General features: G+C 39.4%; 1 protein-coding gene across 5 annotated transcripts in view; it reads right to left on the reverse strand.

Annotated features, from left to right (window-relative positions):
- Window positions 1-6,420: 6,420 nt before the first annotated feature.
- Window positions 6,421-14,012, reverse strand: part of USP15 (ubiquitin specific peptidase 15) — a 50,205-nt gene continuing 42,613 nt past the window's right edge. For all 5 annotated transcript variants that reach the window (XM_033163318.1, XM_033163320.1, XM_033163319.1 and 2 more), the window contains 6 exons: window positions 13,361-13,431; window positions 12,700-12,815; window positions 10,799-10,948; window positions 9,280-9,383; window positions 9,099-9,187; window positions 6,421-8,297 (listed from right to left, as the gene is read on the reverse strand). In XM_033163318.1, the coding sequence (XP_033019209.1) occupies window positions 8,112-8,297; window positions 9,099-9,187; window positions 9,280-9,383; window positions 10,799-10,948; window positions 12,700-12,815; window positions 13,361-13,431 (716 nt within the window). In that variant the 3' untranslated portion in view covers window positions 6,421-8,111. The remainder of the gene's footprint in view (window positions 8,298-9,098; window positions 9,188-9,279; window positions 9,384-10,798; window positions 10,949-12,699; window positions 12,816-13,360; window positions 13,432-14,012) is intronic.

Genomic DNA, 14,012 nt, shown 5'->3' on the forward strand with positions numbered 1-14,012 from the left:
GCCGCCTCAACCTCCAAGGCCGGCCCAGCAGCGTCCACGTCCACTCCCGCTCCCACAATGCCGGGCGCCGCCGCCGCCGCCGCACGTCAGCCCCGCTTCCGTACGACAGAGGCCTCGCGAAGAAGGGGCGGCGCGAAGAAGGGGAGGGCCCGCAGGGCGGCGCGGCTGAGGCGGGCGGGTCTGTCAGCGGGGAGATGGGGGGCAAAGACGGGGCGCGATCCTGTCCCGCCTTGGTTTGGACGCAGTCCCGGAGCAGAAGAGGCCGTCGTTTCCTCAGAGCATGTGCAGTTCTTGCTTTGCCCTCTTCTTAGCTTCTTCCCCCATGCAAGGTGGCTTGGAGGGGATTCCAGCTCCTCTTTCTTGAAATCGCCGGCACTTGTTTTCTTTCGTCACCAGCCCTGTTCAGTGAAGTTTTTAGTGTGGGATGTTGTCTTGTGTTTTCACTATCTTTTTGTTGGGATCCGCCCGGAGTGGCTGGGTCAACCCAGTCAGATGGGCGGCATATAAGTAATAAATTATTCTTATTAATTATTATTATTATCAGCAGCCCCGACTCGACTTTTTTTTTTAAGATCCCTGCCACTGCCTCTCAGATTTGCCATATCAAAGAGATATGGTATTATCCATGTTGTTTACTCCCAGCTCAATGCCATATACATCGTTACCCCGCCGTAAAACCTAGTGAATTCAATAGGTCTTGCGCAAGGGGGAATCGATACAGGTTCGCAATCTTAATAAGCATTTTGAGCCATCGACATCACCCATGGCTGGCAAATTGCTCCTTAATCAAACAATGGAAATTGTGTAACAGGTTGCATTGCATTTTTCCTTTAAAAAAACCAAAAAAGTATCTGTTTATTTTAAGATTTGTGTTGTATCCCACCCTCTTCTTTAAAATACCAGTGTTAATTCTCTTTTTTTACGGTTCAGGGTAGGGTTTCCCAAACTTGGGTCTGCAGCTGTTTTTGGACTACAGTTCCCATGATCCCTGACCACGGGTCCTCCTAGCTAGGGATGATGGGAATTGTAGTCCAAAAACAGCTGTAGAGCCAAGTTTGGGAAACACTGGTTTAGGGTAGTAACACCCTTCTGTTACTGATAATAGCTTCAGATTCCAACACCACTGCCAGTAAAGGAAAACTTGATTCCATTATGGATTGAGTGGGTTACAGCTGATCAGCCCTGTTGCTTTGGCCCAGAGGACCTTTGCAGGAACTGTTGCCTGGCAATTGGCAGGTGCCAGCAGGAGAAGCTTGCCTCCATCATGGGTTGAATGAGATCCAGTTGCTCAGTCCTCTTCCTTTACATCCGAGAACACCAATGAAGGCCAAACTTGAATGCAGGAAAATCCACCTGCGTAACCCCTGTAGTGGCATTTCTTAAGTAACATTTTTATTGTGAGAATTGTTTTTTGTAAGCTGCTTAGAAGAGCATCCCAGGGTTATGAAGTGAGATAAAAGCATCATAAAATACTATTCCTGGGTTTTGTTTTGTTTTGCTTAAGCATGAGGTGCATTTACTGATATTAGTATCCACGCTTACAGTTCTTGCTTCTTTAAAGGGGAAGTTGGCAGCTGTACCTCATTTTAAGATACACATTCCTTATGCCAAGATACTACAGTTCTACAATGTGTACTTAGTGGGACAGATTATAACATTGCCAAAGTTGCTTAATCTAGAAAGTGCCATATGATCTCTTCATGAGCAATCGGCAGCAGACCTAGGCGAGCAATTTGCCTTACAGAGCCTCAGGCTAGCCTGTAATCATTCCTAAGGCTCCTTTTCGCTATGCATCCCTCATTTACTTTCAGCTTGTGACAAGAGTGATGCATCCCACATTATGTGTTTAGCTGCACAGTTTAAAGTGTGCTCTAAACATAGTCTAATTGTCATGAGCACATATTTGAAAATGTGCGGTAGAGAAGTACAGTCAGCAGAGAGCTAGGTTTTCCTACATTTTCCTGGCAAGTGTACATTAGCATCAAGAGAAAATATACTGATCTATATTTTGGAAAATATACATCAGGTTCTGGTGTGGAATATACACATCAGGTTCTGGTGTGGAAAACACCAGGGGGTGTGGAGGGGAGTAAAGGATTTTCTTTATCCACCTCCTCACCAGTATGAACATTGCTGACAAACAAGGAGCTGGGGCAGAGGATTGTGGACTCTGCCAAAACCTCTCCTCCTTTCAGCACTAGACGAAGTCATAGCTATAAGTGGAGGAAGTGCTACTGACTCTTCTTCAGTTCTTGATCTATTCAAATATGGCTCTTGTTAAACTAATAGCTCAATAATACTGGCATGGTGATGACTTCAGAAAAAAATATATATTAAGAGCCACAATGTCAATGTGACACTACTGTAAGACATGTACATGATTAAGATTACATTTATGCACATGATTGATTAAAGCATTTGCCTTTAGCATGGCTACTCACATGCTCAAAATACATAGCCTCTAAAATATTTTAATTGCAATATCCTGCCACATAGCCTTCAATTATACCTTGCAATCCAATCCTAAATGTATGCTGAGGTAAGAATACACGCAAGTACTTCAGTAATAAGGAAATACAGAATATAGCTGGAATACTGGCTTCTGGCTTTTTCTTGGATTAAGAATGCATACTTCTGAAAATACAAACTAATGCACATCAAATAAAAGAGTCAGCTAACTCTTTGTTGGTAGTGAACAGCCGAAGTTATAAGAAGGTGCAATGTTAAAACAACTGTATATATAATTACTTGAAGCCAGAGGTTTTCAACCGTTTTGAGTCCATGGCTCCCTTGACCAACCACATTCTTTCTGCAGTACCCCTGTGGGATTCAGAAACAAGTTACGTCACCCCTTGCCTGCAGAGCTGGCTGCTTCTCACCATTTTTAAACACCCTTGTGGAGTGTGCCCTCAGCCTTCTCTCCTTGGGTCTCCTCCGGGCAGCTGCTGCTGCCGCCCTTGGTCTCTGAGCTGTCCCACCTCCCACTCAAGTGAGGTGCCTCCTCACACTGCCCCACAGGGGACTGGAAAAAGGATACCCTCAGCCTTAGTGGCGCAATGGAGACTGGCCAAAGGTGAACATGAGGCCGGCATCTTACCTTGGGAGGCAGCAGCAGGCACTCAGCTCCCAGGCAGGCATTGCACACAGCAAGCACAAGACCAGAACAGTGCCTGTCTGCCCACCCTCCCGCTTGTCTGTTCATTTCCCAACAGCAAGGGCTGGCGGGCTGGGCTCCCTCACTCGCTTGCTTGCTTACTCAGAGGCCACCTCAGCTCCTAGCAACCAGCACCCACTGGCCAGCCCCAGAGGCATCATTCACCTGGGCAGCTTGTAGCCAGGACTGATGCAACAAACAGCTGTGCAAGCCTTTGGGAGGTAGAGATGCAAGAGGGCCTCAGAGGGAGGGAAGGAAAGAAAGAGGGACAGAGGCTAGTGTTGCCCGCGGCACCCCTGAACATCATTCAAGGCACCCCAGGGTGCCACAGCACACTGGTTGAAAACCACTGCTTTAAGCTATTGTAAAGTGTCCTAAGGTAATTTGATAAAGTGTAGTATAAAAATATTTGAAACAACACCAGGTACTCACTGTATTAAAATTAGCATTGTTTGAGATCCCAAGGGATCGAAAAGCTTCAATCTCAAGTAAAATCCACCACTGTATCTACACATTACCTCACCAAATGATCAACCAGTATCATCCAGATAACAGTATGCCATGGACTGAGAATAGGAATGGGAAAATAGTGCACTGCAAGGGTACATGGCATACACAGAAAACTGGTCCAGAAAATTCAAAAATTAAGCTAGTCCTAAAACACTTGAACCAGTGGTGGTGAACCTGTAGTCTGCTCCCAGCCAGCATGGCCAGGAATGATGAAAGCCTGTCCAGAAATGTCTGTAGGACCACAGCTTCCCCACTCATTACTTAAACCAAGCTCTAATACCATCTGCATATAATATTTGCTCTATTCCTTTAAGCACCCCAAGAACTCCAGATACTTCAGTTGTGTCTCATACAGATGGGCTATAATACAGGTGTAAAACATTTAAGACACTTAGCTTATTAGGAATTTCAAATTGTTTTCTTTATACTAGAGCAAACTAGTACTTCATCATTTATCTCATGATCATCCCAACAGCTTCTCTCATTTCTAGTTTCCAGTACTACTGAAAATTGCTTTGAAATATTTTCACCCCCTTCCGTCACATGTGGAAGGTAACACCATTGTATTTCACATTGGATTAATCCAGCAATAATTTTACACAATGCCTATGTACCATTACTAATTCACCTATAAGAACGCATGGATGGACTCCGCAAAAGTTTCATGGAATTTGTTACGTCAAAGGAGTCACCTCCCGTATTTCTGTATCACATCCTGCTTTCTTGATCCTTTAGGCTCGTGCAAAGGGCTGAAGTCAGGCAGCAGCATGCTGCATATAGTTCTCCACACAGTGTATAGTTATGGCCTTCATTCCCACAAGAAGCAGTGATGCCTACCAATTTAGATGCCTTTAAAAGATGAGATAAATTCATGGAAAAGACAGCTATCAATGACTACTAGCTATGATGGCTATGTTCTACGTCCACTGTTGGAAACAGTAAGCCTTTGAACGCCAGTTGCAAGGAATCACAGGGAGGGAGAGTGCTGTTGTGCTCAGGTCCTGCTTTGGTGCCTCCCACAGGCATCTGGTTGGCCGCTGTAGGAAAAGCATGTCGGACTAGATGAGCCAATAGCCTGACCTAGCAAGGCCTTATGTTTGTGATCATACCAAATACATGAGCCCTCCAAGAACCAGGTCTGAGAAAGAGACAGAGGAGTAGGTGATAACTGAGTTTGATGAGATGAATAGAGGGAAAATGTCACTAAGCAAAGTGTAGTTATTAGCATCCAAGAGTAAAGCAGCTATAAGAAGTTTGTGGTACAGGCCAAATGGGATAAGGCTCAAGATAGTTCTTAGTTCCTTACTTGTACTACCTCATTTTAGAGGTCAAATGCAGCCAAAATTATGATTTGGGATTTGAACAGGTCTGTAAATTTTGGGCTGATCCAACTCATACATCTATATGGTCAGGATATTATCACCTAGGATATGATAAAATGATTAAAGTGTCATCTGCTTTCATGCACTGTGCCCCAATACTCTCGCTGATTTATCTACAATGGACTGAACCACAGTAGAAGATTTTGGCTACTCCCAAAAATCGTAACCATTCTATTGGCAGCCCACAATTTTCCCAAACAGTATGTTCCATTTCAAGCTTAATTTTGATGCAAAGAGTTTTCACGAGTCCCTCTGGTTCTTTTCAGTTCAGTTCCTGTATTGATCATAGGCCGTAACAGGGATAAAAAAATAATATAGATGAAATGGTTAATAACACATTATTGCTACAGGCAAAAAGGTAAGTGAATGAAAATTACATGTTACTACAGTGACCATAGCAGCACAATTGTTTTCAAAAACTACAAGTCAAATAAGATAGCATGGGTATTGCTGCATCTTATCCTACTATCTCTACTCTAAATTGGGGAGCCTGATATGTCTTTTGGACCGCAATATTGCTCAGGGGTGTGAAAGTACTAATAAACCCGAAAATACTATTATATTATGCCCAACAAATACAGTGTATGGTTTTTAGACACGATATAAAATATACCTCTCATCGAATCTGGGTAGAAGACACTCATTCTCCTCAAGGTTTTGTTACAAATAGATCTTAGAAACATTCAGTTTACTGTACAGCTGTAGAATCTACAGAACAAAACCTACAGAACATTTTAGGACCACACACCTATTTAATCTAAACACTCCCCAATTTAAAGCAAGCAATCGTGATTTAAGTTTTAAAGACTCCTGTGTCCCACCCACATGTAGAGTCCACATGTCAGCTGGCTGTGTGTACTGTCCCTAATAATAATAAAAATCAAACCTGTCAAAAAGAAATCACAATCACACTCTCTAAAAAACTATAGTAATAAATATTTATGTAATAAACAATAAAAAATAGACCAGTTATGCAGATAAATAAGGAATATCTTCAAGTGGAATTCACTAAAAGTAAGGCATATGTGACCTTTTGTAATATATATATTACAGAAAATTTCCACCCCACGTCACTGGCAGTGCTTCTGTCATAGGGACCATTCAGATATTCAACCCTTCCATGCATGCTGAAAAGTTCAGGAAGAACTCTGCCCACATAGTTTTTCAGAATGTTTGTCAACTCTTTGAACTGCTAGTACTTCAAGATGGGGGAACTTGGTAGCTATAGGTATTTTTTATTTAGTTCCTGCAGTAGGAACTACATATTCTATCATCAGTGTCCTTTTTACAACCCATGGTAATATAATATATTTGACAACATGTGGTGATCTATTACCAAAAACTTCCTAGTAAAAGAAAAATGAAAAGACTAAATAAGGCCTTGAATAGCTTTATTGAAATTTTTATAAATAAAACATGCGCATTTCAAATGTAAACCCAAGTGAACTCAAGTGCAGACAATTTTTTAACCTCTGTCATGCAGGAGGCTAAGCTTACATTTAAAAAAACAGAAAGCAGCTTTAAAATACCAGGATGAAACACCAGCTTTTAATATCAAAGTATAAAGCAAAGCCATGTCCACAAACCTAATTTTTTTTATCCTGGTCAAATGCAATTTTAAACTTTTAAATGCTAACATAAATAAATAATTTACCAAAATGTGCACTCACAGAGTGAACTTTATTTACAATACACAATTTATAACTTATTGTATTTGATTAGTTCAAGTGAAGATCATACTTTTTGCTTTTAACAATGGTGGGACTTCAGGTAGTAGATATGTGAAGTGGGCCTCCACACTTAGGGAGTTCCTATCAAAGGCAGTATTGTATATGAATCAACAATACATTCTTCCAACTATATCAAAGGGAAAGCAGCAAATAAAAAAAATGTTTCAAACCGTTACACTTATTTTTGGCATCCCAGACTTCTTGAACACAGTTAATTAAAATCCAATTCAAGGTATGTATGCTTTATCTACTTACTGTACAGGTTCTGACTCTTGAACATGCAAATGCCAAATCTTCTATAATAAAGTTACCTTTTTTGAGATAAGATGTAAGGCTATGGTGACTTCCACCAAGAACGCACATGAAAATTAACAGACCTACCTTTAAACCAGTTGCCCATTAACAATTTGAAGGCAAGTTATATGGAAAAGTCATCTAAGCTTGATGCACAGTCGTTACTATGAATACAGTATACTATTAAAAATCGGACCCTATTACACGGCATGTAGTTTGCAAAATTCCCAAACTACCAAAAATGGGGTGGGGTGGGGACTTTTACAGCACAATTAAAATTTTTGGACTGACACCAGATTAAAATTACGCACATCTTATAAGCAAGGTAACAGGAATTATGTTTACAAAGTAGATCCAACAAGCAATGAGGGATACTTACATTTAATTGAAAAATTCAATTCCTTAATGCAGCATGAAATCCAGAACCTGTTCCACAGCAGCAGTAAGATGAACATAATATTCTGGAAGTTTACTTATACCACAAAAGGTTAAAACACCTTTTCCAAGTTATTTTCTATCATGATTAAGTTGCTTTTTAATCAACGTTTATTTCAGGGGTAAACTTGAAAATTTGGTGTTGCAAGAATACTGCTGCACTTATTAGTCACATATACTAGGCAAATTGAAGTTTGTTACATGTATATGGACACCCATCCAAAAATAAAGGCTTGGCAGTAATATTCTTGTGGTGTTACACAAAAACCAAATCCACAAATTGTTGATAATAACTCGCATCTGAAACAAAAAATCCATAATTCATCCAAACTGCAGCAGAAATTGTAAAGGGGTTTATTTGTGATTTCCTATACGTATATAGCTTGTGAATACAAGATTGTAAATGTAATAGGAGACAAATTCTGTTAACGTTTTCATTGTGTTTCACTTCAAGTACTGCACAAGTTAAAATGTAATAAGGATTTACATTCTGTCATCTGAAATTTCCCATCTCAGATTTTATTTTTAATTTGGTGGGTAATTTCAATGCTTTAGTAGGTATCTCCCACAAGAAAGTTTTTCTCTGTATGGCTTCTAGGTCTTCCATTAGTTAGTGTGCATACAATTTTCATTCTCTATATCATTGTCATTCTCGTTACTGTCTTCATCACTTTCTAATGGGATGCCTGTGGCGGCAGAAGCACCTTGTTTAGTTTCCCGGTCAAGAGGGAAAAAGCCAGTTCCAGTTATTGTGTCCTGTCTCTGGTAGAAGAGCACATATGCTGCTTTGGACTGCAAAATAAGGAACAACCAAGTTTTAGTATTATCTCCATTATCATAGGTTGAAAAACAAGGGCCCAGAAAGCCGGCAATGGTATTCACTGAAAGGATTCTGTATTTGTACTGTTTTTCACTATGGCACCCAAATTCATATTGGTATTTATGAACTGACATCATTAAACCTTTCCGCAACTGCTTTCTATTGAAGAATGTAGTACTCATTTGGTAAACCTTTCTAGATTTCCAAGGCTGTTCTTCAAGCCAAAGTACTAAGTACATAACATTCTGGCATACTGCTATTTCAAATTATACAGTACTGTAAATTGGGGTGGACAGACTTCATGTTTGTGGGAGCTCTTTTGCTTTTTTTTTTTTTTAATATAACCAACTGTAGGCAACTTTTACTCAGAGTAGATTCACTGAAATGAGTGGACCTAAGTTATGTCATGCCATTATTTGATAGGCCTACTGTGAGTAAATATTTGTTGGATTCAACTTTCAGATTAAAAAAATAAAAATAAAATCCTGGGACCAGAAATTTGTTCTGAGTTTAGAACAGAACTGAGCTGACAGTTCTTCCACACAAAACCCCCACTTCTGGTAATTCCCATTTCAGAAATGTAATGTGGGTGGGGTGGGGAGGTAATTTTGTCATTGCCATTATTATGTTGAGAGTCAGAAATCCTTGCTCAGAAATCCACCAGGATATCCGTATTTAACTCCTGATTATCCCTGTTGTAAATTATTCTCTTACTAAAATATATATGCAAGTCCATGTTATGTCTTGTTTTTAGGAAAGCAAAATATACTTGCCACTATTTGTTCCTCAGATGCAGTGGACACGCTACTGTCATCGAAGTAGTACCATTTCCCATCATCTTTATTTTTTGCAAAAGCAGTGTCTAGGATAGGAAAAGAATATTTTCCCTTAAAGTGCTAATAACAGGCCACAATAAAAAAATGTATTGTCTTATGAACAAACTAAATTACTTACAATGCCCTCCACCCATTCCTCCATAGTGGTTTGAAACTGCAATCAAATTATAGCGGCAAGGCCCAGCATTTGGATTAATAAGGAATTCCGACATATCCAAATCACTGTTTCAAAGAAAGTATCTCATTAATTCTGGATTTATATTCAATAACTGGTTGTAGGTTTTACATTTGATTTCAACACAACTGAGACAAAAGCACTCACTCCAAACCTTATGCAAAGAAACAAATGTAGGTCTTTTAACTGGTACGTATTCACCAAGGCATTTTCATACAGGCTTATGTTTACTGGGTGCCCTTGCTAAAGAAGAAATGGGAGAAGCCAGCCTATTTAGTGGTTAAAGCAGGCATAGGCAAACTCGGCCCTCCAGATATTTTGGGACTACAACTCCCATGATCCCTAGCTAACAGGACCAGTGGTCAGGGATGATGGGAGTTGTAGTCCCAAAGCATCTGGAGAGCCGAGTTTGCCTATGACTGGGTTAGAGTGTCAGACCAGCACTAGACAGAACAGCTAAATCCATGAAGCTCACTTGAGCCTATCTCAACAGGATGTTGTGAATATAAAATTGGGATCTGGGAGAGCAATGTATTTTACCTTGAGTTCCTTCGAAGATAGAAATGTACTAAATAACTAAAATCAAACAATCCTCAAATAGTAACAGCTCATTCATGTAAAGGTAAAGGGACCCCTGACCATTAGGTCCAGTCGTGTCCGACTCTGGGGTTGCGGTGCTCATCTCGCGTTACTGGCCGAGGGAGCCAGCGTACAGCTTCTGGGTCATGTGGCCGGCATGACTAAGCCACTTCTGGCGAACCAGAGCAGCGCACGGAAACGCCGTTTACCTTCCCACCAGTGCGGTCCCTATTTATCTACTTGTACTTTGATGTGCTTTTGAACTGCTAGGTTGGCAGGAGCAGGGACCAAGCAACGGGAGCTCACCCCATCGTGGGGATTCGAACCGCCGACCTTCTGATCAGCAAGCCCTAGGCTCTGTGGTTTAACCCACAGCGCCACCCGCGTCCCTCATTCACGTAGAAAGCTTTTAAAGGGGCATTTTTACTCTAGGCAACACTATCAATAAGAACTTTCTTCCAAGCCTTACTGTAGTCACAACTGAAAATGTATTTAAGATTAGAATGACAGGACTGTACTTTAATATCTGACGAATTGTTTGGACAGAAACTAATTAGCATGGCAGCCCACTGCTAGGAAAACACAGAGGTCATTTTTAATTTGGAGGAGTGAAAGACCAGGTAGTGCAACATCAATGAAAGCTATGTAACAGCACTAAAAATGTCTTAGCTGTCGTAACCTTGAGCGTAAACAAGGCAAATGCAACTTGTGCTAAGCCAATTATTCTTTTAGGGCACCTAGAAAATGCTTTGTTGTGTTCACAGTGAGTTAAGCCTACATAATCAATAAATGGGCTCTATCCTAAAAGCATAATTAAAACCACATTCAAAACAAAACAGAAAAAACTAAACTATTTAATTGTTGTTAAATATGGTTTTCTTACGTTATAGGGAAGTCAACCAAAGTATCCAACTTATCTCTCATGTATCTGCTGTAAGAAAAACGTTTTAAATGCACTACCAGTACTGGTGGCAGCGACCACAAGTCTAGTTTTTTGGTAGCTTGCTGATGTTCTTTACAATTTGGGCAATACCTACAAGAAAAACACATTTCAAGTCAAAGCTTTGCGTCACAGTGAAATTAAAACATCATGTAATTAATGCTTCTCCATTACTGAGGAAAGCTCATCTTGACAAATAGGAAGGTAATCTTTAGATCAGGGGCTGGGAACCTGTGGCACTCCAGATTCCATCCTGATAGAGGCTGGTGGGGTCTGGGAGTCCAAGGACACATGTTCCACACACCGGCTTTATGGCCTATACTTAATCAACAAAACATCTACTTATTTAAATTCATGATACTAATTAACAGTGTGATCTGGAGAGATCCCCTGTGCTTCTGTTTCTTCTGAAGCCTATGCAAACGGAATGCTTTACCACTCCTAATAGGGTTACGTAAAAGGTGATGGGTAAATGAATGACTAATTCTAGTTCTTCAGACATAAGTTCTTTCTTGCCTGCATTTTCGCTCTGCTCAACCTTTGTCAGCTGGTGCCTTCCAGATGTTTCGAACTACAACTCCCATCAATCCCTGTAAGTATGATGCTTGCTAGGGGTTCATGGGAGTCGTCCAAAACACATGAAAGGCATCAAGCTAGCGAAGGTTCCTCTAGCTCTTAAGCATATCTATACTGTCCAAGGGCTAAAAAACAAAACCAAAAAAACGTGGTAAGTTGCATTTATGACTGAAGCCTTAATGGATTTGGGACACATATGTCCCTTTAGATATTTTCAATTTTTTTCTTAAGAAAAAGGAGAAGACTTAGGCTCATGTGTTTCTTGCCTCACTTCTCTCCCTAATAGAAGAAATATGTGGACTCATCTCTCCTGTTCATGAAATGAAGTACTAACAATAATTTTTCAAAGTAATAATAATAATAATAATAATAATAATAATAATAATAATAATTTATTTATACCCAGCCCACTCTAATTCTAAAAAGCAATATAGGTAGCAAGCTTTCACTTGGCTTTGAAACACCTTTTAAAAAGAAAACCCTGACTAGCTTTTCAGATACCTTTTAACTGAATAACTTTTTAAAGAAATGTAACTGATATTATAGTTTGAAGTCTTGTTACAGAAGAAATATTTCACTCCAATTTATCCTAAACAGTACCCAATAAGGCAGACATGTATGTACAATTTTTTTTTTAAAAAAAAATGTGATCCCATTGAGATCTGAACATGAAATTTTGCAGGTAGCTATTAGAAATATTAAATAATCAATACATTTTTTTGAATTTTTAAATCATATTAATTTTTTTAATCACTTTTAAAAATGTTAAATTTTGTCACTTTAATTTTTAAAGTAAGTCCATCATGTGACATATTAAAGCCCATGAAGAGATTGGTGTTTTTAGTTTTGACGTACTGTATCTCAATTCTAGGCTGAGCTTTTAAGGTTTTTGTGTACAGTCTGGCAAGGCGAAAATTGTCTTTTTAAAAAAATTTCAAACCCACATAATTCACAAACGGGATGAGATTTTTTTAAAAATAAAATTTTAGATTTAAACTGAGGTTTGATCAGTCAACAAGTGTACAAAATATTAAGAAAATTGAATGACACAAGATAAAAAAAGTTGAATCACTTGATATGGAATGACCCAGGTGGGAGACCCCATACTTGAGGCTTAGCTCTCTTTAGAGCAGGACTTGAAACTGCAGTTGGAGTAAAATTTGCGCATCTTCTATTGTCAGGGATACAATCTGATGAGTGCTGTGCAATCTCCCCCCTCTAACCCCTTTCCTTCTACCCATTCACACTCATTAAGCAATTGCTCTTACCATGGATCTTCAGCACCTAGCTTTTCCTTTGTTGTGAACAATTCAATGCAATCTTTTAATTTCACAAAGGGCTTTTTGGGAGGTCTATATTCCACGCTCTCATGTTTTTCAAAATCCTAAAGAGAAGTATTTCTTGCGTTAAGAGAACAAATAAAACAAAACTCATTTTAGTGATATTGTCTTACTATAAAACAAGGTCTACAAGCTCCCAAATGTGGAAAAGCTAACCCAAATGGAAAACAAACTTTTCCTATATATTGAACTATGTTAAATTATTTTGAAAGAATTTACCATTCCCTGGGCCTGGTGTCCTTTTGCCCTGTTTTGGAATTTGTCTGATTTGGAGGGGAGCATTTAGGACAACCCCCAAAATCGAATGACCGGAGGTGGTGGCGCAAAGTGATTTCTGCTGCTTTGGGTGAGAGGGAGCTTACTATGCTGGTACAGAAGGTGAAAGCAAAAAAGAGGGAAGATTCTTCTCTGCTACCAGCTCAATAAGCTCCATTCCCTGAAACCCTTTTGGATTCTCAAGTTGTGGCCCCTGAGTTGGATGCCCCCCGTTACCCACCTCTGAACAGGGTGGCGAGTTAGCGATGGCCATTTTAGCCTACTCCTTAATTCAACCAAATATATATATGTGTGTTTACAAAAAATCACATACCTCAGCAGCATTTTCATCGAAGAATCGCTTTTTATATTCAGGATCCCAATCCAAAGCCAAGAAAGATCTTTCTAAACAGAAGAGTAGAAACCTCCTTTAAAAATACAGTATTTATTTTAAATAATAATAATAATAATAATAGTCCTATAAGTTCTAACCCAAACATATTAACTAGCTTACATGAATTTTTTTAAAAAGTTACTTTATGAATATTTTTGTTCTGCATTTGTTTTAATCACATATGCAATTTTGTTGTTTATCCATTTTGTACATTGCCCTGGGCTTTTCACCCACTAGATACAATGTAGGCACTTAGGAGTATACAGTCATCTCTAGAATACTGTTCTGTCTAAAAGGGCCAAGACTTGCTAACTGTTTGCCAAGTTTGCATAAACACCCATCTGATATACTGTATCCAGTTTAGGTATCAATTGCAACCAAACTAAGACACAGTAGCCAAACCTCAGCTATCCATGTTTTGGTGATCTCTAGATTAGAGGTAATGTAATGTGTTAACGTTGTGATATAACGAGTTCTATGCAAGACTGTCTTTGAAGACAGCTCAGAAACTGCTTTTATTCTGTAATGTTTTTATCTTTTATAATTGTTTTTTTAAATTATTTTCTAGTGTATGCTGCTCTTGGAATTTATT

This window comes from Lacerta agilis, chromosome 10 (assembly GCF_009819535.1).
Source record: "Lacerta agilis isolate rLacAgi1 chromosome 10, rLacAgi1.pri, whole genome shotgun sequence".
Lineage (NCBI taxonomy): Eukaryota > Metazoa > Chordata > Lepidosauria > Squamata > Lacertidae > Lacerta > Lacerta agilis.